The sequence below is a fragment of the Numenius arquata genome, chromosome 7 (assembly GCF_964106895.1).
Source record: "Numenius arquata chromosome 7, bNumArq3.hap1.1, whole genome shotgun sequence".
Taxonomy (NCBI): domain Eukaryota; kingdom Metazoa; phylum Chordata; class Aves; order Charadriiformes; family Scolopacidae; genus Numenius; species Numenius arquata.
In genome coordinates this window covers 40,778,903-40,801,310 of record NC_133582.1, presented here as the reverse complement: position 1 = coordinate 40,801,310, position 22,408 = coordinate 40,778,903, and the positions used below count along the sequence as shown (strand labels likewise).

At 42.3% G+C, this 22,408-nt stretch overlaps 1 protein-coding gene across 3 annotated transcripts in view; it reads left to right on the top strand.

Annotated features, from left to right (window-relative positions):
- The window catches only part of TRAK1 (trafficking kinesin protein 1), a 117,741-nt gene that overhangs the window by 17,332 nt on the left and 78,001 nt on the right, over positions 1 to 22,408 (top strand). For all 3 annotated transcript variants that reach the window (XM_074150543.1, XM_074150542.1, XM_074150546.1), the window contains exon 2: positions 10,669 to 10,961. In XM_074150543.1, the coding sequence (XP_074006644.1) occupies positions 10,669 to 10,961 (293 nt within the window). The remainder of the gene's footprint in view (positions 1 to 10,668; positions 10,962 to 22,408) is intronic.

Here is a 22,408-nt window from a genome sequence, read left to right as displayed (position 1 = left end):
ACCAATTTTCTGTTCTGTAACTTTACATCCTAGCTAGGCCTCCTCTAACTCTCTGAAATTAACGGCATATTGTGGAGAAAACTGCTCGTTCTCAGAGTGATAAGACCAATGTTTGTGCTCCATGCCAAGGAATGGTATGCAGGGAGGCCCTTGCTTATACTTATTGCTATAACAACCAAGGTCAGCCAATTTCGTTATTTGCCCCCTTAGAGGGTCGGAAACGGAAGAAACGTAGAGGGGTCACATCGGTGGGGAGGAGCGGACAGGACAGGTGACCCAAACCTGACCAACTGGGGTATTCCATCCCATCTGCCCCATGCTCAGTATAAAGGCTGAGGGATCAAAGGGTCAGCCCCTTCCTGCGATGGCCGACGTCCAGAGAGGACTCTGTCTGTTCATCTGCCTTTGATCCCGATCCGTGTGTTCCTGACTCCAGAGCTGGAATCCAGTTCCCATTCGTCACTGAGTCTAGTCTGGGACTTCCCCAGTGCCTGCCGGTGATGTGACTGTCATCCTGGGAGCTTGATACCGTTTTGTATATATTGTATCTATTTCATTATTTTCTTCTTTATTTTTATTTTAATATTAATTCTTCATTAAAGTAGTTTAGTTCATTCTAAACTTCTGAATCTCCTTATCTCTTTCTCCTCCTCTCTCCTCTTTTGAGGGGGGAAGGGGGGGGAAGGGCCATCTGCCGGTCCGGTTTTGGTAAATTCAGCCAAAACTACGACAGATTTATATTTTAGAGTTAATAATTATATCTACATCTGAGGCATCATCCTGTATCGAGGCTGGTTGAGAAGGACCCTCTCCCCTATCTACCTGAGAAGGGGCTGTTGACTGTGTTGTAAGAGGGTGCTTTCCTTTATCTACACCAGACGGACCCTGTCCTGCATCTTCATCAGAGGAACCCTCTCCCGAGCTCTCTAGCTTGGGCATGTCCTTGTCGTAAGGGGCAGGGGACGGAGCCAACCTCTTTTTCTGCTTCCTGGTCACCGGAGCAACTTGTGCCGGTTCTGCTGGCGCTGGGGGAGCGGCAGTGCTCGGTTTGGGAGCTGGAGCAGTGACAGCGCTGGCTGTCGGGGCCGGAGTGGCCGGTGCAGCTGCGGGCGTAGGAGGGGCTGGCGACGGAGATGCGGGGGGTGCGGGCGGCGGAGTCACTTTTACCGCCGGCTGCGGAGTGACCGGGGCCGGGACGGGCTGGGGCACGGCTTGTGCCGAAGCCGGAGCCTTGGCTTGTGCCGGTGGCTGTGGGGGAGCAGCCGATGCCGTTGGCACCGGTGTCGGCGTGGCCTTGGCCGGTGCCGCTGGCTTGGCTTGGGCCGGGGCCGGGGCTGGGGCTGGTTCTGTTTGTGTCTGAGCAGCAATAGTGCATGTCACACAACGCTCACTTCTGCACTGACGTTTCATAGCAAATACTGCCTGCATTACATTCAGTAAAGCCAACAGCACTATTACAATTAAGTGACCGTAACAATAATCACAATCATTCTCCAAAGAGCCCACAGGTTTTTCATCCCCTAATTCCGTTGGTATCACTTTGGGATAATCACTAAGAGGCAAGGTAAACTTTCCCCAGCGAAAATTGAAAGTGTGATTAGCAACAGAATCCATCACATGATGCCCAAGATATGCAGGTACCATAGCAATCCAACTGACCACATTATACATCTGGAGGCACATCCACACGAATACAGCACGCTTGACCCACCGCATCCAAACACAAAAAACAAATAAACCTTTCAATATATTCGGCCAGTTTAACACCACTGTGTCAATGAACTTCATACAAAGCTCTCTAAAAATATCATATACCATATCCTGTAGGTACAACATGGTGAAAGCTATCGGTTCTCCCTGAGCAAACTGGAATTCGAACTATTCAGGCAATCTTATCAAACCACAGTCGTCGTGCCCCACGTTGGGCGCCAATAAATCTGTCGTAGTTTTGGCTGAATTTACCAAAACTGGACCGGCAGATGGCCCTTCCCCCCCCTTCCCCCCCCTAAAAGAGGAGAGAGGAGGAGAAAGAGATAAGGAGATTCAGAAGTTTAGAATGAACTAAACTACTTTAATGAAGAATTAATATTAAAATAAAAATAAAGAAGAAAATAATGAAATAGATACAATATATACAAAACCGTATCAAGCTCCCAGGATGACAGTCACGTCACCGGCAGGCACTGGGGAAGTCCCAGACTAGACTCAGTGACGAATGGGAACTGGATTCCAGCTCTGGAGTCAGGAACACACAGATCGGGATCAAAGGCAGATGAACAGACAGAGTCCTCTCTGGACGTCGGCCATCGCAGGAAGGGGCTGACCCTTTGATCCCTCAGCCTTTATACTGAGCATGGGGCAGATGGGATGGAATACCCCAGTTGGTCAGGTTTGGGTCACCTCTCCTGTCCGCTCCTCCCCACCGATGTGACCCCTCTACGTTTTTTCCGTTTCCGACCCTCTAAGGGGGCAAATAACGAAATTGGCTGACCTTGGTTGTTATAGCAATAAGTATAAGCAAGGGCCTCCCTGCATACCATTCCTTGGCATGGAGCACAAACATTGGTCTTATCACTCTGAGAACGAGCAGTTTTCTCCACAATATGCCGTTAATTTCAGAGAGTTAGAGGAGGCCTAGCTAGGATGTAAAGTTACAGAACAGAAAATTGGTTCGGTTTCACTTCAAACCGGGACAATAGCGTGTAACATAACCACTAGGTGTTGATACCTCTCTGAAAAGATTGCATTTGGCTAGGCCAAAGAGTTCCTAATCCCGCTATGAAGGAGGGGGGAGGAGGGGGAAGCATGGAGTATAATTTAAATGTGATACAAGGCTTGAGTAAAAGGGTCTGTGTGATGCTGAGGTAGCAGATGGCTTTAGTGTGACTGCCTGGGTCACTGAACACAAAAGCACTGTTAAGAAAGCGAGGCAGCCTTTCCTCTAGGGTAATCTAGGAAAGATGTTTGATTAAAAGGTTCTTAAATGACTTTAAAACTTTGGATAAGGATGGAGTTTTGAGTTTTCCAAGATACTTGTCCCTTTAATTTACTGTAAAAATAATGGATCTCTTCTAACATGAGAAATGCAGTACTTGTTTTTATGTAAAGTGTTTGAAGGTAAATAAACTGCTTGTGACATTCTGTCATTCATCTATGACACTTTGACTGTTTATGTCCCTCTAGCGAGAGCTTTAACTAAGCAGTCAGCATTCTCCGTATTTAAAAGCTAGCTCCCAAGTGAAAAGAAAACCTCTACGGTTTATAAGAGGGTATATAATACAGGACAAGATTTAAAAGAACTCGGTTAACTATTTGGGATCAAATTCAGTCTTTATACTGAAGTCTTTATAGAGTTTAGTGATTGTATATGTGCGTGTGTAAAAGCCAGACCTGTTGCAAATGGTTGTTTTTTTAATGGTCTGACAAAGTATGTTTAAATGGATGTAGGCATTTTGACTGGCTTTTGAGCCCATTCACTCAGTGAAGAAATTGTTTTTAAATTTAAAAAAATGCAAACTTTTGTAGATGCCAGGTGTGAATTAGTAAAGAAATAAGTAAGTTGAATGCTTGAAGCAAGTCTTACGAAGTTGCTTTGGTCAATTCAGTGATTATTTTGCAAAACACAGATTGAAGGCTGTAGTACCTGAATTGCAGAGGGTAGGCCAGCATGTTAATTTGTTTCACGGATAAGACAGACATATAAACTGGCTTTGATTTGCTCCAGTGTCTACATGGGGCACTTTGCATTTGAAGAAAGTTTTTTCATGTCAATATTAAAGCTTAAGGGTTCTTTTTAAAGAGCATAGTAAAACTTAGCAGGCTTAGTAAAAACAGAGCTGCTTAGTGAATTTATAAAGTAATGTACAAAACAGGGAAGAACATTTTTGGTGGGACATTACAAGTACATTGAAGGGGTGAATTTGCACACCCTGAAACCCTCTGGAGTGCTTAACCATCAGTTAGTAGTTAGTAAATGAGAATTAGTAAATCAGTAGAAGAGAATAAAGGATCATAGCTCAGTAGCTTCAGGCAGATGCTAAGAGTGGAAAGGCCTCTCTGTCCCTTGGTACCCTGAGGTTCTGTCTAAATTAGCAAATACTTTGGTCAGTAGGGATGGATGAGGAGATCAAAGTTGTTGGCACTGAAGCTTCTTAAATCTTCATTATTGATTTCATTGGGTTACTTTAGACTAGATTTAGCTTGGTACCTTGGGCTGAATGTCCCACTTACCTGTGCAGTTTGAAGCTTTCTGAAGGAGAAAAATGTTACAGGTACACACCAGATGACCTTGCAGTGATGTAGCCCACAGGGTTATTTGGGGTCTCATGTCCCTGTTGGGCAGCGGGTTGCGTTTGAAGTGCATCTTGGAGCAGAGTTTTCAGGTTCTGCTACTCAAAAGGGAACTGATTGTCCACGTGCACCAAAGTTGTTCTGAAAAACTAGCTAGCTAACAGTATCACCGAATCACAGAGTGATACGGGGTTGAAAGGGACCTCTGGAGATCACCTAGTCCAACCTCCCTGCCAAAGCAGGTCCACCCAGAGCAGGTTGCACAGGAACGTGTCCAGGCGGGTTTTGAATGTCTGCAGAGAAGGAGACTCCAGCACCTCTCTGGGCAGCCTCTTCCAGTGAACTGTTTTCAAAACCGTTCAAAACTGTGCTGCTGCTCTAAACCAAATAGTTAAATTAAGTATGAGAGAATGCAGAGCAAAAGGATGACCTGGAAGAAAGGGGACGGTTTTAGTTGGAAGCACTAGAAAGATTTTTTTTTTTTTTAATTATTATTACTTTTATTTTTTTTTCCCCCTCTTTTAAGTAAGTATTTCTTTAAATTCGCAGATGTTTGCAGTGGTCAAGCTGCCACTTTTGACTAATGAATGAAAGTATTTTTTGAAGCATAAAATCTGAGCTAGATAAAGAAATAAAAATTGTTCAAAGCTTAGTAATGACCATAGGGTGCAGCCTGTGGCTCTTGGGTGGCACGTTATTGGTAGGAGTTCCAGCCCTTTTGTGACTACGGTGAATTGCTGTTGCTGCAATCCAAGATGGTGATGGGAATAATGTGACGAGGTTACAAATGTATTTGGCCTTGCTGGGCTCTGGGTTGGCACATGGCTGAATAGCTTCATGTCTCTTACTGCTTTTGAGGGAAGAAGGATTACTTGAACTCATTTGTGTCTTTAGATTCAGAGTTAAATTTTGTTTAATCCTGAATGCAGAATAACTTTATCTCAAATGTCTGAGAGACAGCAAGTGGGTTTTTTTTTTTTGCATCTGTATGAAATACGTAGTGTATGAAACTCAACCCCCTCCCACCAAAACACACTGCAAACAATATAGTTATTTTTTTAATGGCCAGAACCCAGAAATGGCTGAATGGTGTGGAGATTTTTTGTTTTCCTTTACCTGAAAGCCCTCAAATCTTGGTTGTTGTCTGATGTAAATACGTGTTAGCTTTGCACTGCTTTGCCTTGGTAATTACACATGGATAACTTTTTTATTTTTTTAAAGTGGAATGCAGTGCTGGCTAACCACAACTCAATTACAATTTGGCTTTTGTAATCTGGGCTGCCACAGGTGCGTTGCAATTAGTACCCAATGTACTTCTTGATCAAGTCTTAGTTACAGTGCAGTCATAGTCCAAATTATTGTGGAGATGTACTATTAGATGGCAATCATGTTTGGTGTGTATAAACTCTGTATTTTAAGCATTTATTGGGTTAGACCAAAATCTGGGTGTTGTGCAGAGGAGGAGTGCAGAAACAGGTCTTTGTGCTTGTGTCATTGCTCTTATGAAGTGCAAGTTTTGAATGAGTGCCTTTAACAAACAGCTTGCAAAGAAGTTTGGTTTTGGTGGGGTTGTCTGGGGTTTTTTTCAGACTAAAATGACTTGGTTGAAAATGCTTAGTTGATAAGGGAGTTGTGTTCTTTCCGCAAACAATTTTACACTGAAAAATTAGGTTCAAACATTCCAAATTAAGCAGACCTGGGTTTAAAGAAATATTTATTCACCCCAAACTGCCATTGTATTTAGATTGGTAGAAATGGTGAAATCACAGAATCACATGGGGTTGGAAGCGACCTCTGGAGATCATCTAGTCCAACCCCCCTGCCAAAGCAGGTCCACCTAGAGCAGGTTACACAGGAACGTGTCCAGGCAGGTTTTGAATGTCTCCAGAGACAGTCTCCACCACCTCCCTGGGCAGCCTGTTTCACTGCTCTGCCAGCCTCAAAGTGAAGAAGTTCCTCCTCATGTTTAGAAGGAACTTCTTATGTACAAATTTGTGCTCATTTCCTCTTGTCCTGTCACTGGGCACCACTGAAAACAGAATGGCCCCCTCCTTCTGACACCCACCCTTTAGGTATTTATAGGTGTTGATCAGATTCCCCCTCAGCCTTCTCTTCTCCAGACTAAAAAGACCCAAGTCCCTCAGCCTTTCCTCCTAAGAGAGATGCTCCAGGCCTCTCATCATCTTTGTGGTCCTCAAGGCAAAAGCTGAGTTATGTCATATTAGGTAGAAGAGTTATTTAAGTCTTGTGTGCAGACTGCTGTTGACATAAACACAGTAGAAAGACTTTATAGATTGTTTACGTATTTGGATGTCAGGAGGAGTAAATATGAACCACTGCAATAACAATTTGTATCATCTTCTTGAGTACTGTATATGCAGGTGAGACTGACTAAAGGATAACGTTAATGTTTCGTATTTCATGGGTGTAGTAGCTCCAATGTCTTGTTTCCCTTCATGGCTGTTCTGGCAATCCGGTAAATACTACTCAGCTGTAGCTTGTTTTTCTTTTCTGCAACAGGAAGATTTAGATGAAGGTTTGAAGGAAAAGTATGTGCCCCTGGATTAGGTGGTAGTGTATGCCTTGCAAGAGAGGCCCTGCAAACAGTGTCTCTGTGGGTTTGACAGACAGAATCAGAGCAACATTTTTCCACTGTGTTGAAATTGAGGATATTAAATAGGTGAAAGGGAGCAGGGGTACACATTTATGCCTGCTTTGTTCCCTTCGTGATACAAGGTTTTAAGATTAAGGTAAATTCTCTCTTTTAATCCAGAGTTTGACTTTCTCACGTAGATTTTACATAGGCTTCTGCAGCAGACCATGCAAACTGACTTGTGTGGTTTTTGGGGGAAGTGGTTTTTGATGCTTGTTTGCTTTTTCAAGCTCTGTTTGTTTATGGTTTCCATAAGTGCCAACAGTAAAATTGCTTGTGTGAAGGAAGAGCAGGGATGACTTTTTTGTTTCTGAATGTGTCTCTCTATATTTACTTGTTCTTAACAGTGACAAGGCAGAAGCTGTTGGATCCAGTGCGGCTTTTGAGGGGGAGAACTGGTTCCATGGAACCTCACTGGGGTGAATGTTTAGTGGAGTGAAGGGGGAGAGGTAGAACTCATTCAACACAGACATCTAATGCAACTTGCAATGTTATGGCCAAAATTATTTTTGGTGAGGAGTGTGTGGGAGATAGTGGTGAATGAGTAAAGGTGACCAGGTATGTCAGATGTTGAATGTCATTGTGTCCAGAAAAGTTACCAGATGTCAGATTCCCAGAACTCACTTGAAGGTTTTTTATGGACAAATCACACTTTGATTTATCAGTGCTATTTCATGTGGTGGTGGTGGTATGTTGCTGGCTTCTTGTAGTTGCCAAGGCAGGGCATGGCGAGGAGGGCAAGAAGAGCTGAAGAGTCCTTTTAATGCGTTCAGTTACTTACTCCCAGACATGCCCTTCTTCATTACAACAGACTTATCTAGCAGTTTCCCAAAATAAATGTGATTCACAGATGTGTGGTAATGACTAGGACGAAATGGACTGTTAATCTATGCATTTTCAGTATATTTTCTTGTTTACAGCTTAAGCTGTTATCTTCAACGCAGAGGGGAAAACAAAAATTTGCATTTTGATTCCAACTTCATTTGAACAACTGATTTCTAATATCAGTAATCTCCCTCTTGTTATTCCTAAAGAGCCACTTGAAAGGGGACCGCTTTAAAAAATAATCAGTACAAGTGACCCCATTGTTCTTTTCAGTGTGTGCTGTGATAGCACAGGAATAATGGATGCTTTGCGGGGGAGCCATAAGATTTTCTGTTTTAAAGCACTCGAGTGAAACTTTCTCTTTCTGCAGCTGCCACAGTAGAGTACTAGTTGTATGAGAGTATCGTGTTATAAATTTATCATTGGATTTAATCTGTTCCTGTAGCTGTTATGATTATAACAAAATACAGATTTTGAGCCTCTCGGTAGGAGAACTATTTCCAGGTTAAGTGATACCATGCAGAAATGCAAATATATGTTGCTAGAGAGTTGGGCAGAGAGGAACCTGATGAAATTCAACAAGGGCAAGTGTAGGGTCCTGTACCTGGGGAGGAATAACCCCCTGCACCAGTACAGGTTGGGGGCTGACCTGCTGGAGAGCAGCTCTGAGGAGAAAGACCTAGGAGTCCTGGTGGACAAGAGGGTGACCATGAGCCAGCAATGTGCCCTTGTGGCCAAGAACGCCAATGGCATCCTGGGGTGCATGAAGAAGAGTGTGACCAGCAGGTGGAGAGAGGTCATCCTCCCCCTCTATTCTTCTCTGATGAGGCCCCATTTGGAGCAGTGTGTCCAGTTCTGGGCTTCCTGGTTCAAGCAGGACAGGGAACTGCTGGAGAGGGTACAGCAAAGGGCTACGAAGATGATGAGGGGCCTAGAACATCTCTCTTACAAGGAGAGGCTGAGGGACTTGGGTCTTTTTAGTCTGGAGAAGAGAAGACTGAGGGGGATCTAATCAGTGTTTATAAATACTGAAAGGTTGGGTGTCAGGGGAATGGGGCCAGTCGTTCTTGTGGTGCCCAGGACAAGCGGTAACAGGCACAAACTTGAACATAGGAAGTTCCATCTAAACATGGGGAGGAACTTCTTTCCTGTGAGGGTGGCAGAGCCCCGGAAGAGGCTGCCCAGAGAGGTGGTGGAGTCTCTGTCTCTGGAGACATTCAAAACCCACCTGGACACGTTCCTGTGTGACCTGCTCTAGCAGGGGAGGTTGGACTAGATGATTCTCCAGAGATCCTTTCCAACCCCTATCATTCTGTGATTCTGTATGGAATTGAGGAAGCCTTAATGAAATATCATTTTTCATATGAGGAAGTTTATTTCCCCAGAGTTAATATTGCCCATCCTTTTTCCAGTTGCGGTGTTCTGATTTCAGTGTAAACAAGCCCTTGTTGAGACGTTCTGAGAGGGGGAGATAATTTTGCTTTGTTGTTCTTACGCCTGTGGTGGAAGGGAAAAGTAGGTTGAGAAAAGATGGTGCTGGTACAGTGTTATAACTCTGCGAGGTTTCTTTGAAGTTTACTTCCAGAATGTCTAGAATGCATAATCTGTATCTTGACAATTTATAGACAAAGGCTTGAATCTTGCAATGAGATTCAAGGAATAATGTCCTGCTTTGGTGAAGTGAAATACTGGAAATACCAGAAAATAAGATGCCAAAATCCTGAGTTATAACAGCAAAATAAGATTATCTGGACATATTCCTAGAGATTAAAGAGAACCTTTTTCATAGGATTCTCCAGAAAACTTTTATTTCTGGTTCTCAGTGAAGTACTGAACATGATCTGTTGCTGCATTTGCACATCGAGTTGCATCGACACCTGCTTGCAGACCAGTACATTTATGTCTTCTTGCTGGCTGTCTTTCTGCTTTTCCCATGTTGTCTAGGTGTTCTTGTGTGGCTTGTTCCTTGGCTGCTGTGTAACTGCTAGATATATAAAGTCTTTTTTCCTGCCTTTCAGATCCTTTCTCAAGTCTGGTTTTCTGTAGTCCCATGATCGTATTTTCCTCTCCTAGCAGTAATGAGCATTTGCATCTCTTCTTACGCTGCTGCTAACCAAAAGTGGTACCATACCACCAGTTATTGCAGTGCCTTTAGCCCCTTACCCAAAAAGTTCGGTGAAGTTTTTGGATAGGAGATTCTCTTCTTCATTCCTACTCTGGCCAATTTGATCTTGCTGGGGGCGTTGATATCTGTCTTTGAGGGACTTTGTTTCCTGTTTACTGCACCCCAGTGCTTCAGTCTCAGTAAGTGGATACCCCCTAAACCCAGTGCACCTTGATTTCTGTTTCCTGTGCACTCTGTAAAGGGAGCAAAGGTACCAACTGGCAGTGAAGGGCTGTGCAGGGTAGCCCAGTGGAGAGGATAAGCCTGGCAGCATTATAGTAGAAGCTCCTAATCACTTCTGTATTGTTTGGCATCAGTCAGTTTCAAATGATGATGTTATTAAAGTATCAGTAAATCAACCAGTGATGCGCAGTCTGTCTGCACGGCGTCGCTCAGGCATAGAGCTTTCCCTTGGCTGACGCGAGATGAATGAGCCAAGGTGGATGGACTATGCTTACCCCAAGCTGAGATAGGCAAAAATCTGGATGTTTAATCAGCCATTAGTTAATAACTCTGTACAAGAAATAACACTTTCCTACTTGACATGAATGTGCAAAGATAGGCAGCTGCTTTGTGAAGACTGTTTGGTTTTTAGTATTTGCTGAATTGTTTGGTTTTTAGTATTTGCTGAATTTATCAGGTTAAACTAATCTTTAAAGAAAAAAAAATTATCTATTCTGATTTAAGCTTTTTGGAATGGCTTGAATTGAACATTTGTTTCTTTTGTGTGTTGCAGACTTCTTGAAGCCAACTCTAGCAAAGAGAAAGAGTTCTGTTTTTGCCAGCCAGACCCAGTCTCCAGTGCTGGTCCCCCTGATGGCAGTTTGTACAACCCTGTGAAACCTGCCAAGCTGGACGCCACAGCTTTGCACGACTGCACTTTGGCCGCCACTGTGCCTCCTTCGGAGCTGTCGAATCATGCAGTCCTAGCCTGTGACACAGGCATTCATGAAGAGCACTATGTAAGTGAAGCAGTGGAAGATGATGTGCCAGACTGCAGAGAGTACAGAGATGCCTGCACCATTACTGGTAAGCAGCCCAATCTTTTATTGCAGGAAGGGTATGGAAATGTATGGTTAAACTTCTTTTCGTAAGCTGCTGGTGAGATAACTGGTTCACGGACACTGCTGCTGCTGTTCTGCATAGCTTTTCTTGTTTAAGAAGTGATTTCACAAGCGCATGGGTTTTCAGTGAAAGCACTTCGTACGGTTTAAGGCTCTTGCAAATAGGCTTGACCAAACTGGGATACTGTACTTACATGCTTGGGAAGTTGAACCATTTGAAGTTTGTTTGGAAAATAAACCAACTGAAAGTCAGGAATGAGGGGAAGGAAATACTGCAGCTTAAAATTATGGAATGGTTGTCCTGATGTTCAACATAATTTAGATTTTTATGTTGATACAAGAAGTGCTTTGTGGGAGAAACAGTATGTAACAGGTTTTGGCTGTGCATCTTTTTGCTTTTTAAAACCATTCCATTTTTGTTGAATTGACTTTTTTAGTTCCAGAACTAATGTGTAAGGAACAGCTTCTTCTGCGTTCTTGTATGAATTACTATAGTGTTCATACAAATAAATGGAATGTGTGTTCAAGTGTGGTATTTTAAGTAGAATTAGATTTTTAGTGATGTGGTCAGCTGGCCCAATTTTTTTGTGTTTGAATAATCATGGTAACTCAGTTTAGTCATGGATATGGTTATGAAATGACAGTTTCCATTTCAAATGCATAGTTTGTTGGCTGAGCTTTGAAGCTTCTTTTAGCTTAAAGTGACCTTGCCAGTTCCAAGGACTTTTGGGAGTGTTTGAGAAGTCAGCTGAGTTTTTGGGAGGGACAAATGAGAGGGCTGAGAATAATAGAAATAAGACTGGAGCCCTTCTAATTGACTGCCAGACATCTTCTATCCTCAGTTACTTACAGCCATTTCTGGAATTGTCTGTAGGTCAGAGAATTAGTTAATGGTGATCATCAACAGATACTTTTGTAGTATGGCTTAACTTAGCCCAACTGCTGTGTAGTTACTAAGGGTTGGTATGCTGAGAAAAGAAAATAGAAAGAAGGGGAGAGATGGTCTGTGTGTCCATCCCTATTCTCTTGAGAAGACAAGCAGCAGGATTAACACTGAAGTCGCTTTCAGTTAGATATGCTTCTACATAATATAAATGTTTTGTTAACAGAAACTAACTCCTCTTCCCTTCTCCCTTGTGTTCATGGGTTTAGAGCTTGTTTACCGATGGGTCACTCTTTTGACTACCCTTAGGTATTTGCTTGGTAGATAGACTAGAAACTCGTGTGTTCCTGGTACCATAACTGTTTTCCAGGCCCCTTGTAGAAGGATCTTTCTTGCAAGCTGTTCTGTTGGCTGTGTCCTTTCTCCTCTCCCCTCCTTCCCCTGTTAACAGAATGACACTATGTTTTTCTGTTTCTGACTACAAGCCCAGACAACCAGCTTCCATGAATCAAGATGCCTTCTTGGTTATGGTTCCTTGGAAGGCAAGACCAACTCTTACTTTTTTAATTTTTAATGGAGGTCGGTGCATGTCCTCCTACCTTACACTCTTTCAAACTTGGTGTAGTTTCTTTCTTCTTGCTTAGTTATCAGCCAAGTGTGATTTACTGATTGCTCCTATAATGCTATTTTATGAATTAGCTCTTCTGCAGCAGCAAATTTGTACTGCTTGTGACCTGGAGACAACATGGTAAGACTTGCAGTAGAAGTAGTAGGTCTTGTTGGTTGGTTGTGGTTTTTTTCTTTTTAAATGGATTTTTCTGAGTTTCAGCTGTTTGCTCTGCTTGTTAAAGGTGTCAAAGGGCAGAGACTGGGAGTTAGGAACTGGTCTCATACTTCCTTTGTAAAATCTCTACTTCTTCAGTAGTACGTGCTAGTATGCAGCGTATACTTTTGAAACAGGCAGTAAGAAATATTTGCAGAGGAATAAGGTTTGTCAGAGGCTTCAACGTGAAGACTTTGTGTAGGTCTGGCTGACAGGTCAGCACTGTGTACACTTCTAAGCTACTTAGCGGGAAAGAAATTGCTCATATCAAGTCTGCATATACCATAATTTTTCTTCTGATGCCAAGCCTTGATTCATCCTAGAGCAGGCATGTTCAAATTCAGCAGAATAATCTATTTTCCTTTAGTCTAAGACTAACACCTAGAGTTTATTGTAAAAGCCATCTGCAAGAATCCTTGCAAATAAAGGTTTGAACACAGTTAAGAAAAAAATGGGAAACTGAGTTGCTGTGCTGTGTGGCGAAGCCTTCTGAAATGTAACCAGCTAATGGTATGAACAAATTATACGGTGTGCACATTTTGCTCTTTAACTTTCAAGAAGGCCGTTGGTGCTCAAAGAATTTAGAAATCTTGCTGTTTTCGGTGGGGTTTTGGCCCCTCCTCCCTATCCCATTTGCTGGCAGTGGAGGCCTTTCCTGCCTGGGACCTGAGAGCAGATGTAATGTGGCTGGGGGTGCGTTGCACATTCTGATTGTGCTAAGCATGTTTTCTCGGATACAGGGTTGGCTTAAACATTTCCTGTCCCCAAACCACCCCAGAATTGTGCTTGTGCAGATTTCTGTGGGAGTGCAACTGGAGGTATTTTAAGCAACTGGTTTGGATAGAATCCAGGGATTCTATATAATCCAGGGAATGAGCCCTGCAGGGGTGGGCCTGGGTGACAAAAACCAGTGAGATGAAAAATTTCCTTAGGCTGGTGTTAACCTCTGAGTGGGGGACAGCACCCTCAAAGATGACTTTTTTTCCCATTGACTCTGATAGTAAAGCAATCCAAAATTCATAGTTGCTACAGCTGAAGTCCTGTGCCTGTGCAAGCAGATGCTTCTGAGTCTGCGCTAATTTGAGCATAGAAGGGCAAATGAAATAGGTCAATTGATTAATTTAAAAAAAAAAAAGTGTTTGCAAATGTTTTAAGAGCTGTTATTAAAAAAAAAGTTACTGGTAGAGCTCATATTTTCTAAACAGTAGTTTAGAATAGTATTAAATAATAGTGTAAATAGTATTAAACCTGAAAATAGATTCAGTAACTGCTGTAGTAGATTTTTTTTTTTAATTATTGCTTCATTTTGATTTTTGTTAGCAAGATTTAAGAGAAGGGTTCAATGTAGCCTGATTTACAGAGTTTCTGCAGCTATCACTTGTCGAGCTCCTACTGGTAAACGGGCGGGAAGAGACTCGGGTTCCAAGGCTGGTGGACAGTGGGACAGCACATGGAAGTGGCAGGCTGTTACTATGTGTGAGGCACCTATCTTGTCCCAGTTTTTTCCTTTGAACTTTTTCTTGCTGTAACCATTCATCTGAGAGTGTAAGGATAGGAATGTGGACGTAGCACCATCTAGTGTCCCCCTTTCTAGCAAGGGAATCAAAGGGCTTTTCAAGGGGTTTCCTATCATTGCAGCACAGACCTGGATACTTCCAGTCAGGTGTTGATAGAAGCAGCAACTGGGATTGAGGGCTTCCTTCTCTAACACCCATCGTCCTGTTTTTTTGTAGAGCAGGAAGGGCTGTAATCTTGGTGTGATAAAGCGGAGTATTACTAAGCCGCTCCATAGTTCAATTTTGTGGATTATAAAAGCCTCTTACTCTGATTGCCTTTTTCCCTTGTCCATCAACTGCTGTCAGACAAATCCTGTCCTTCTGGAAATGGAGAGTATAGTGGGGATGGAAGTCTGAAATACCACGGGAGTATGGATTTTTCTCTTGTGACACATGTCTGGCTGTCAGAGGTTTTTGGGTTCCCTTCCTCCCCCTTTGCTTCTCTTAAAATACATGTAATGGCCATCTTCAGTAAGTTAACTTTCAGTCTGCTTTCTCATGTCTGAAGACTTGCTATTTGCAATGATTTTGGCATGATATACTTCGTAATTCAAGAGCGAACTGCTTAATATGCCACGTAGGTTTCCTTCATCCTTCTCTGAAAAGGGAGAGAATGAATGGACTGCAATTTAAGTTGCCCGGCTCCTTCATTAGTTTGCATGATTCACTTGTTCATTGTACTAATTACTCTTCCTGAATGCATGTAGGAGTGTGTTCTCTCGCTGTCCTGTTCTGGGCAAGTCCCTGAAGGTTTTTGTGAACTTATTTGTGGTGATAACCTGTTCTGTGTCTTATTTTTGTTTGCAATCAAAACAAGTTGATTTTTGATATTTTATTTTATTTTTTTTAAATAAAGTTACCTCCCTGGATGGGTCTAACCATGAAATCCTTTTTTTTCTCTCAGCTGGGAGTTATCTCTGAGAAGATGGTATTGTTTGACCTTGCAGGTAGTGTAACTTCTACCTTCCTGCACTGACTGCGATGATGGGTAGTCATAACATCCAGAGAAAAGAACTTTTTCTTGCTCTCAAGCCTCACACAATCTCCTAAGAAGAGAGACATTCGAGTGCAGAAAGTTTTCTCTGTCTTTTCGTCCTGCCTCTGTCCTTATTCAGGCTTTAACTATGTCCTCATATGGAAACAGGATTTCTGTTCTCTACAATCAAATGTTACCACTTTTCATGACAACCTCAGCCAATTTTGATGGCTGTCTGATCCTGACCGTTTTTTCTGCAGTCAATTTTAAAGGGTATGCCTACAGCCTATAGAATTTCCACTCAAGTTCTTCCTGTTCCAAGTCTGACAAAGCATGACTGCCCCCAGATAACTCCTTAAGGATTTTGGTAATACAGGTTCTTGCTAGAATGCTTTACTTGCGTTATGGAATCATAGAATGGTTAGAGTTGGAAGGGACCTCAAAGATCACAGAGTTCCAACAGGAAACAGTGGGACACCTCCTATTAGACCTGGTTGCTCAAAGCCCCATCTGGGGGGCTTTCAGACTTTGTCTGAAACCTTTTTGATTCTGCTGATTGTGTTACCATGCAAGTTCGTGGTTTTTACTGGCTGCGTGCAGTGGCGTGCAAACCAGCCTCCCACTGGTTTCTGCCAGTGTTTGTTTTTCTAGTTATGCAGGAATTGGTGAATATTAGTTCTTGGTTCCCCTTATGATTTCATCTTCATGATTTTGAAAAACCTCCATCATTTTCACATCCCAGTCTTCTCCTCTCCCAGCTTTCTCAGTCTCTCCTTTAAAAGTTTGAGAACATGGGCTCTTATTTCAGTCCATTTACTTTACTGTTCCCAGTCTCATCCCATAAGCTTGATCTAATTATGGTCTCTTCTTGCTCTTCTTTCCTGCCACTTCCAATAAGCAGCTATTGCTAAATTCTGAGCACTCTTCTTTCTCTAAAGTATGCCAGAAATGTTAGTCCTATTAAAATGAGAGAGCTCCCACGGCATGGCTGGAACTGTTCTATGAGTCTGACTTTAGTTCTGTACAGCATACTCTAACAAAACGATCTTATTGTCTATGCCTGCTGCATCATTGCCTCTGAATTTTGTGGCTGGCTTCGGTGGATTCTCAGTCAACTTCACAGTTTAGCCTTCCTCCACCCTGTCTGCTTCCCATCACTTATTTCCCTTTGACAATAACGTAGTGCTTTTCCTGATTCCTCTCCGGTGACAGGTTGTTATGCTACCTCTTGGTCTGTATCCCAGGCACACTTTTACACTTTTTTTTTTTTTATTTTAAGGAATATATTTTCGTGTTTTGGTGGTTTTTTTTTTTTTCAGTGGGGTGTTTTTTTTATGTTTTTTTTTTTTAATCCCCCCCCCAACAGAATTCTGCTCCTTATATAATATATAATGCTCCTTGTATAGTCCTCTTGCTTACTTATATCATACTAGGAAGAGGAGTGTACGGGTTTTAGTGTAAACTGTCAATTCTAGAGTCACTGTAAAAGCAACTGCCAGAATTACTGAAGTCCAGTGGGACATTTTAAAATTTTTTTTTCTAGATTTCCCTTGTTTAGGGAAACACTTGTCATTCCTAAATGTCTGCTTTATTTGGGGTAGGAAAGAGCAAGAGCAGTAAGTATTCATCAGTGTTCTGTGTTTGTTCTTTGGAGAAGGAGCTCCTGAAGGCAAGTGCCTGGTGGACATTTTTTTGGGGTGCTTTTTCGTTTCGTCTCTTTTGTTTTCCTGTTGCAGTGCACTTTAGTACTGGAAGACAAAAACGCTACACTTGATTATTGATGTATTTAAATACGTGAAAATACTTTTATTCCATAATTTATCTTCATAGCATGCTGAGTGCAGCTTTACCTTTCTCCTTCAATATATGTGTATGTGTCCATCATGTATCAACAAATTTTCCCTTTAAAGTCAACATCTGTGAAGAGCAAGCTACATAAGAATTATGTTTTGCTTGTGATTCTAAAGCTTCATTGAGAGCCATTGTTTAGGGACTGGCACATTTTGTAGCTGGGCTGAACAACAAGCAAAAGCAGGACAATTGCTTTTCAGGGTTTTCTGTAGTCAGTGATCTATCAATGGATTTTTGAGACATTCTCAGTCTGTCTTGGCAGCTGAAAGATCCTAATGGTTAATGAATGTGTTTATTCTTACTGCTGTTGAACAGAGCGTTGCCAGCATGCATTTGATACATGAATAGCTTTTGTTCTTGCTCTAAAAGAATAGCTATGGTGGTGGAGTTTCCTTTTATTTTCTGTTTAATGTAAAAATAAAAGCATGAGTATGGCTGCACTTATCTACAGGGAGAAAAATTTTCCATTCTGAAACAAAATTCATTTAAACTTATGGCTTAATGTACAGTAGGGACCTAATAGTTTAATGGCCCCTCATCACCAAGATATGTCTTGCCTTTTTATACTCAGTAGGAATGTATATGTAGGATGAAACTAAAGCAGGAAGACTTTAACTTTATAAACAAGGTCATTCCTCACACTGGAACTGCAGTTTCCAGTGGTTTTATCTTTGTTAGCTTGGCTGTTGCCAGCTTTGTACCAATCTTTATTTGGCGTGTTTGGCTAAGCCAAGTTTTCTTCCAGCTTAGATCTTCAATATGCTTTCAATTGCCAAATTTAAGTAGAATTTCCTACCAAGGAAGGTAACGTGCTAGAAATATTCGTGCTTTACATACCCAAAACTGCAGATGTAGGCTAAGCCCAGTGACCTATCTGAGAAGATGGTTCCATGGCTTGTCCGCTCCACAGACAGGCTTGGCCAGTGCCTACTGTGGCAGAACTGAAGGAACAGCAATTTTTTCTTCTGTTTCAGCTGGCAACCTAATCAATGTAATGATTTTTTCCTGCACCACATTATTCTTTTGAACAATATTGAATGATCTGAACCTTCATACCAATTCTCCTTTGTAGCAAAGGAAGAACGGTGATTATGTTCTGTGCAGCTTCCCTACCCTTGTACAAATCCTTTAAAACTTCTGGGGAGAAGGGACCCTTTCTTTTCCAGTGATGAAGCTTGATTTGTTTAGGGGAAAGAGGGTGGGAGAGGGGAAGAAAAGCAAACTCTTGAGAATCTTTCTCCTTTCAGCTCCTACCCTTGCTTTCATTAGTGCATGTTTATATGAATTTAAATATGAATGGCAGATAACTGAAGTGACATATGGTATTACATAGAGAAGATGATTAGAATCCATCTTTGGGTGATTCATTCTTCTCCATGGGCTGGACTTCTCATCCAGAATTCCTTTTCCATGATTGAGTGTGCCCACTTGGCTACCATAAATACTGCCTTGCCTTCCCTGTGGTTCCCCACCTACACGAGGTGGGGAAATCCAGTTGAGATCTACGTGTGGAAGAGAGAAAGCACTGTGTGCGGTACCGAATTACAGGTCAGCTGAAGCCTTGCTGTGGCAGCCCAGAATGGGAATATCCAAGGTTGGCATGGCGTCTTTTATTTTCTCATGGAAGACTGGATTTTGTCCAGTATTTTCCATGTTTAGAGGCAGAAGAACCACTGCTTAAATACAGGTTTGGTTAAAGGTGTGGCAGGACTTGCAATTCCAAAATCCTGTCATGCCAGTCAAGTTACAGAAGCTGCCACGGCTGTTTGAGGAGTCTGAATTTTAAAGGTATGAGACAGCTTCCTTGTTGAAGAGGTTTTGTTCCAGCAGTTTGACTTTGCAGCCAGCAGTGAGACTTCTGATTTGTAGGATGCTAAGGCTATCTTTCCCTTTGGGCAAGTCAGTGAGTTGGGAGGACAGTGAATTTTCTTTTTATTAGAAGTAATTTTCCTTGCTCTAGAAGCTAATCATGCACTTTACATTAAAACACACGTATCGTGTGTGTGCAGTCCTGAGTTCAGCAGTAGTATTTGTAAGACTTCAGTATAATTACCCATGTTTGAGGCATCCTAGAACTGGAATTGAATGGGAATATGGTGAGTTCTGGGGGTTTGCCTATTATAGGTGCAGAGTAATTGTTAAATAAGGTTCAAGGAATACTTGTAATTCTGGACCCCAGTTAGAACTTCATGCCTGTGTCTGTGCGGGCCTATAGAGCTCAAATAATGGATGACTACGGGCTATATTGCCCTTTTTGGTAGGCTGGCTAGCACCCTAATTGTGGGGTTGAAGTTTCTTATCTACCCTTTTGCTTTTCATTCTTACGTAGAACTTTTCACAACAGTAATGACTAGTTCACTCCATTCCGTGATTGTCTAAATGGAAAGAAAGCATTGGGCAAATGAGGCTACCGGGTTGCCTCAAGCATCCAGGAAAGATCTGCTGGAAGAGCATTTAGAGAAAGGCCCATCTTTCTTGCTTCCATCCCTGGAATGTGATTAGGCTTTAGGCTTGTGGTCTGCTGAGAAAGGACAATCCTAATATAGTCATGGCCTCTTGGGTGGTTGTCGAGCTAGATTAGGTGACTTTTTATTGGAAGGAGTTTCCAGAATTTTCTCAGCCCAATGGAATGGGATGACTTTTCCCATTATGGAGTTGTGTATTTCTGCATTTTAAAACTGAAGGAGGTGCTGAATACTCTGAGAATTTGAAATGGGACACTTCCTACTTAAATAGTAGAAAATGTAACGCTGTCTTTTGTGATGGTACATGTGCTATGGAATTTTATGTCATTTTACATACAGGGATACAAAATTTGCCAAGTGCTTACAGATCCTTGGTTTCTGAGAAGGGACACAGACTTTCAGTTTGCGTTCTCTGTGCATATATGCATCACATGACACAAAAGCAGCAGTCTAGATTCACTCATATTTAGCACAAAATAGCCTCAAGTTGATGAACTTTAATTTATTGTGTTACATGTGGCTGGACTTTAACCTCCATGCAGTAGCCCTGTCCTCCAGAGAACCTTCCTTTTATTTAACTAGTAAGGAGCCAGCAATGGAATTGACCCTTTTCAGGTATAGTGTGCTTTTTTCAAAAATAATTTCTTTATTGACAGGCCATTTTCAAAAAATGTTTTTTTCAAATTTCTCTATTTTAAACTTTAGAGAGCTAAGTGTCAAGGGGGGGGTCGGGGGGGAGTGTAATATGTGTGTGGGAAATGGGACAGGACTGAAAACCAGGGAGAGGAATAGGTGGCTCTGAAGTGAAGTAGTAGACTTCTTCCTTCTTCCTGCTTTCTCCAGGGAGTTTCCTTGTTTCTCTCATCTGATTTTGTTGCTGTGCTCTTATGTACTTCCCTTTCCTCGCCTGCCTCAAAAGGTTGTGACATGTTACAATTTTTTAATTCTGTTGTGGGAAGTGAAAGAATTTGCCAGAGTGTGAATGGGGCTGTTGGTTTGGAGTTTGTTTTTTTGTTTGTTTTGTTTGAGAAGGAGAGGGTATTTAGATGTCCCTTTTCTGATTGTGGGCTGAGTACCAGCCGCTGGGTGGTGATGCAGTGGAGCCCCCTGGATGATATTCAGGGTGGGTGGGTGATACAACCTGACGGCCAGAGCTTGTGTTTTGAAAGTTGCCAAGCCAGCCCCGTGCTTCCCTAAGGTCACACCTAGAGTGTAGCTGTTCTGCCAGACACACCGCTTGTGCACTGCAATTGTTTCCCTCTTCTCAGAGGAGGCACTTCAGGATAGCAGAGATGCTTTGAGCTGTTTGCAGGGTGTCAGCATCCGGCAGAACCACAACTCTGGACCATGGTGCTCCAGGAATGACGCTGTCTCTGGGTGGTTTTGTTGGGGTCTTCATTGTCTCGACTTGTGTGTTCTAGCCTCTCCCTTCTTGAGCACAACCCTGACCTTAGCACGATTCATGGCAAGGTTGCATTTATGAGACATTGTTTTGTTCCATTTACAGTAGTAATGGTAAACGAGAAACTGGCTGACAAAATGTCGTTGATGGCTTGGTGTTTCGGGTATTAAGGCACCTCTTAACGCCAGGTGGCAGCATCTCCTGCCAGCAGGTTCTGTAAAGATCTGGAAATCCTTTTAACCTTGAAAGGGGGAGCCTCTGCTTGAAAACAAACCAATAAAACCATAAAGACTGAGGATGGTTTGGACCAGAATTCAGGCAGATCCAAGCTAAATATTTTATGTTCCATGCAATGACTGCACTGATTAGAAACACGCTACAACATAGCTAAAAACCCCTGGAGATAACAGCAGGCTTTGAGATTTGTTGGGTTTGTCTTCTCTGTGTGTATGTTTTGTGTATGTTTGGTGTGTTTTGGTTTTTTTTTTTTTGGTCTGTTCCCCCCCTTCAAAACACCCCCCTCCCCACCCCCATCTCTTTGTTTTAGGTTCTTTTCTCTCAATTTATCACTACTTCTATGTGAAGTTGCTGCTGAAATAGGTGCTTCTTGTTTTATCAGTCAAGCTTGGTTTCATTTCTACATTCTAAAATATGACTATTCAGTCATAGCTGTAAACAGGTGAAACCCAAAAGCCTGCTAGGAAATGGAGTTTGACACTGAGCTGCTTTAGTTGACCATGTTGTTTGGAATGAGATCTTCAAATCTGTCTACGTGTGGTTCGTGTTGAAGTTAGCTTGGCTTGAAGTTTGTTCAACTGAAGTTGAATTGCTTGGTCGTGAGGTGCTGGCATAGTTCCTCCTGTCCACAGAACACCCACAGCTAAATATGTTTAACACTGTATGGGAAGTGACCTAATGTATTGCATGGTTGCCTGAGTGCAAGATGAAAATGGCAGCGGGTGACAGCACCCTGCACAATGTCTTATGATCTGGGTGATGTTACGAGCACAGAGGGGCAGTGGCAGTCCTTGAGGTGCTGTGCCCCTTCGATACAGTCAACTCCTGTTGTTTTAGACCTCTCACTCCATTTTCTGTTTGATAAACTGCTTGCTCGCTTGTCAACAGAGGAGGGGTGTAAGTGTACATCCCAAAGTAGCCAAGTGTACTCTTATCCTCACTTGGTTGCCCTAAAAATTATGCCCCTTTCTTCCTCAGATAATTTGCCAAAAAAAGAAAAAGCCAGGGTCAGTTTAATCTCCATGAAGAAAAGTTAATTTACTGTGCTTTTCAAATGGATAGAGCTCTTACACGAGAGGGAATGGATGAAATAATCAAAGGTATCCGCATCAGCAAATCTAATAAAAATGCCTCTGAGGAAATGCAAACAAGGTGAAGCAACCAGTGAACCTTTAGTGGCTGTCTTAAATTGGGAGGGAGGTAGTGGAGAGGTTTAAGA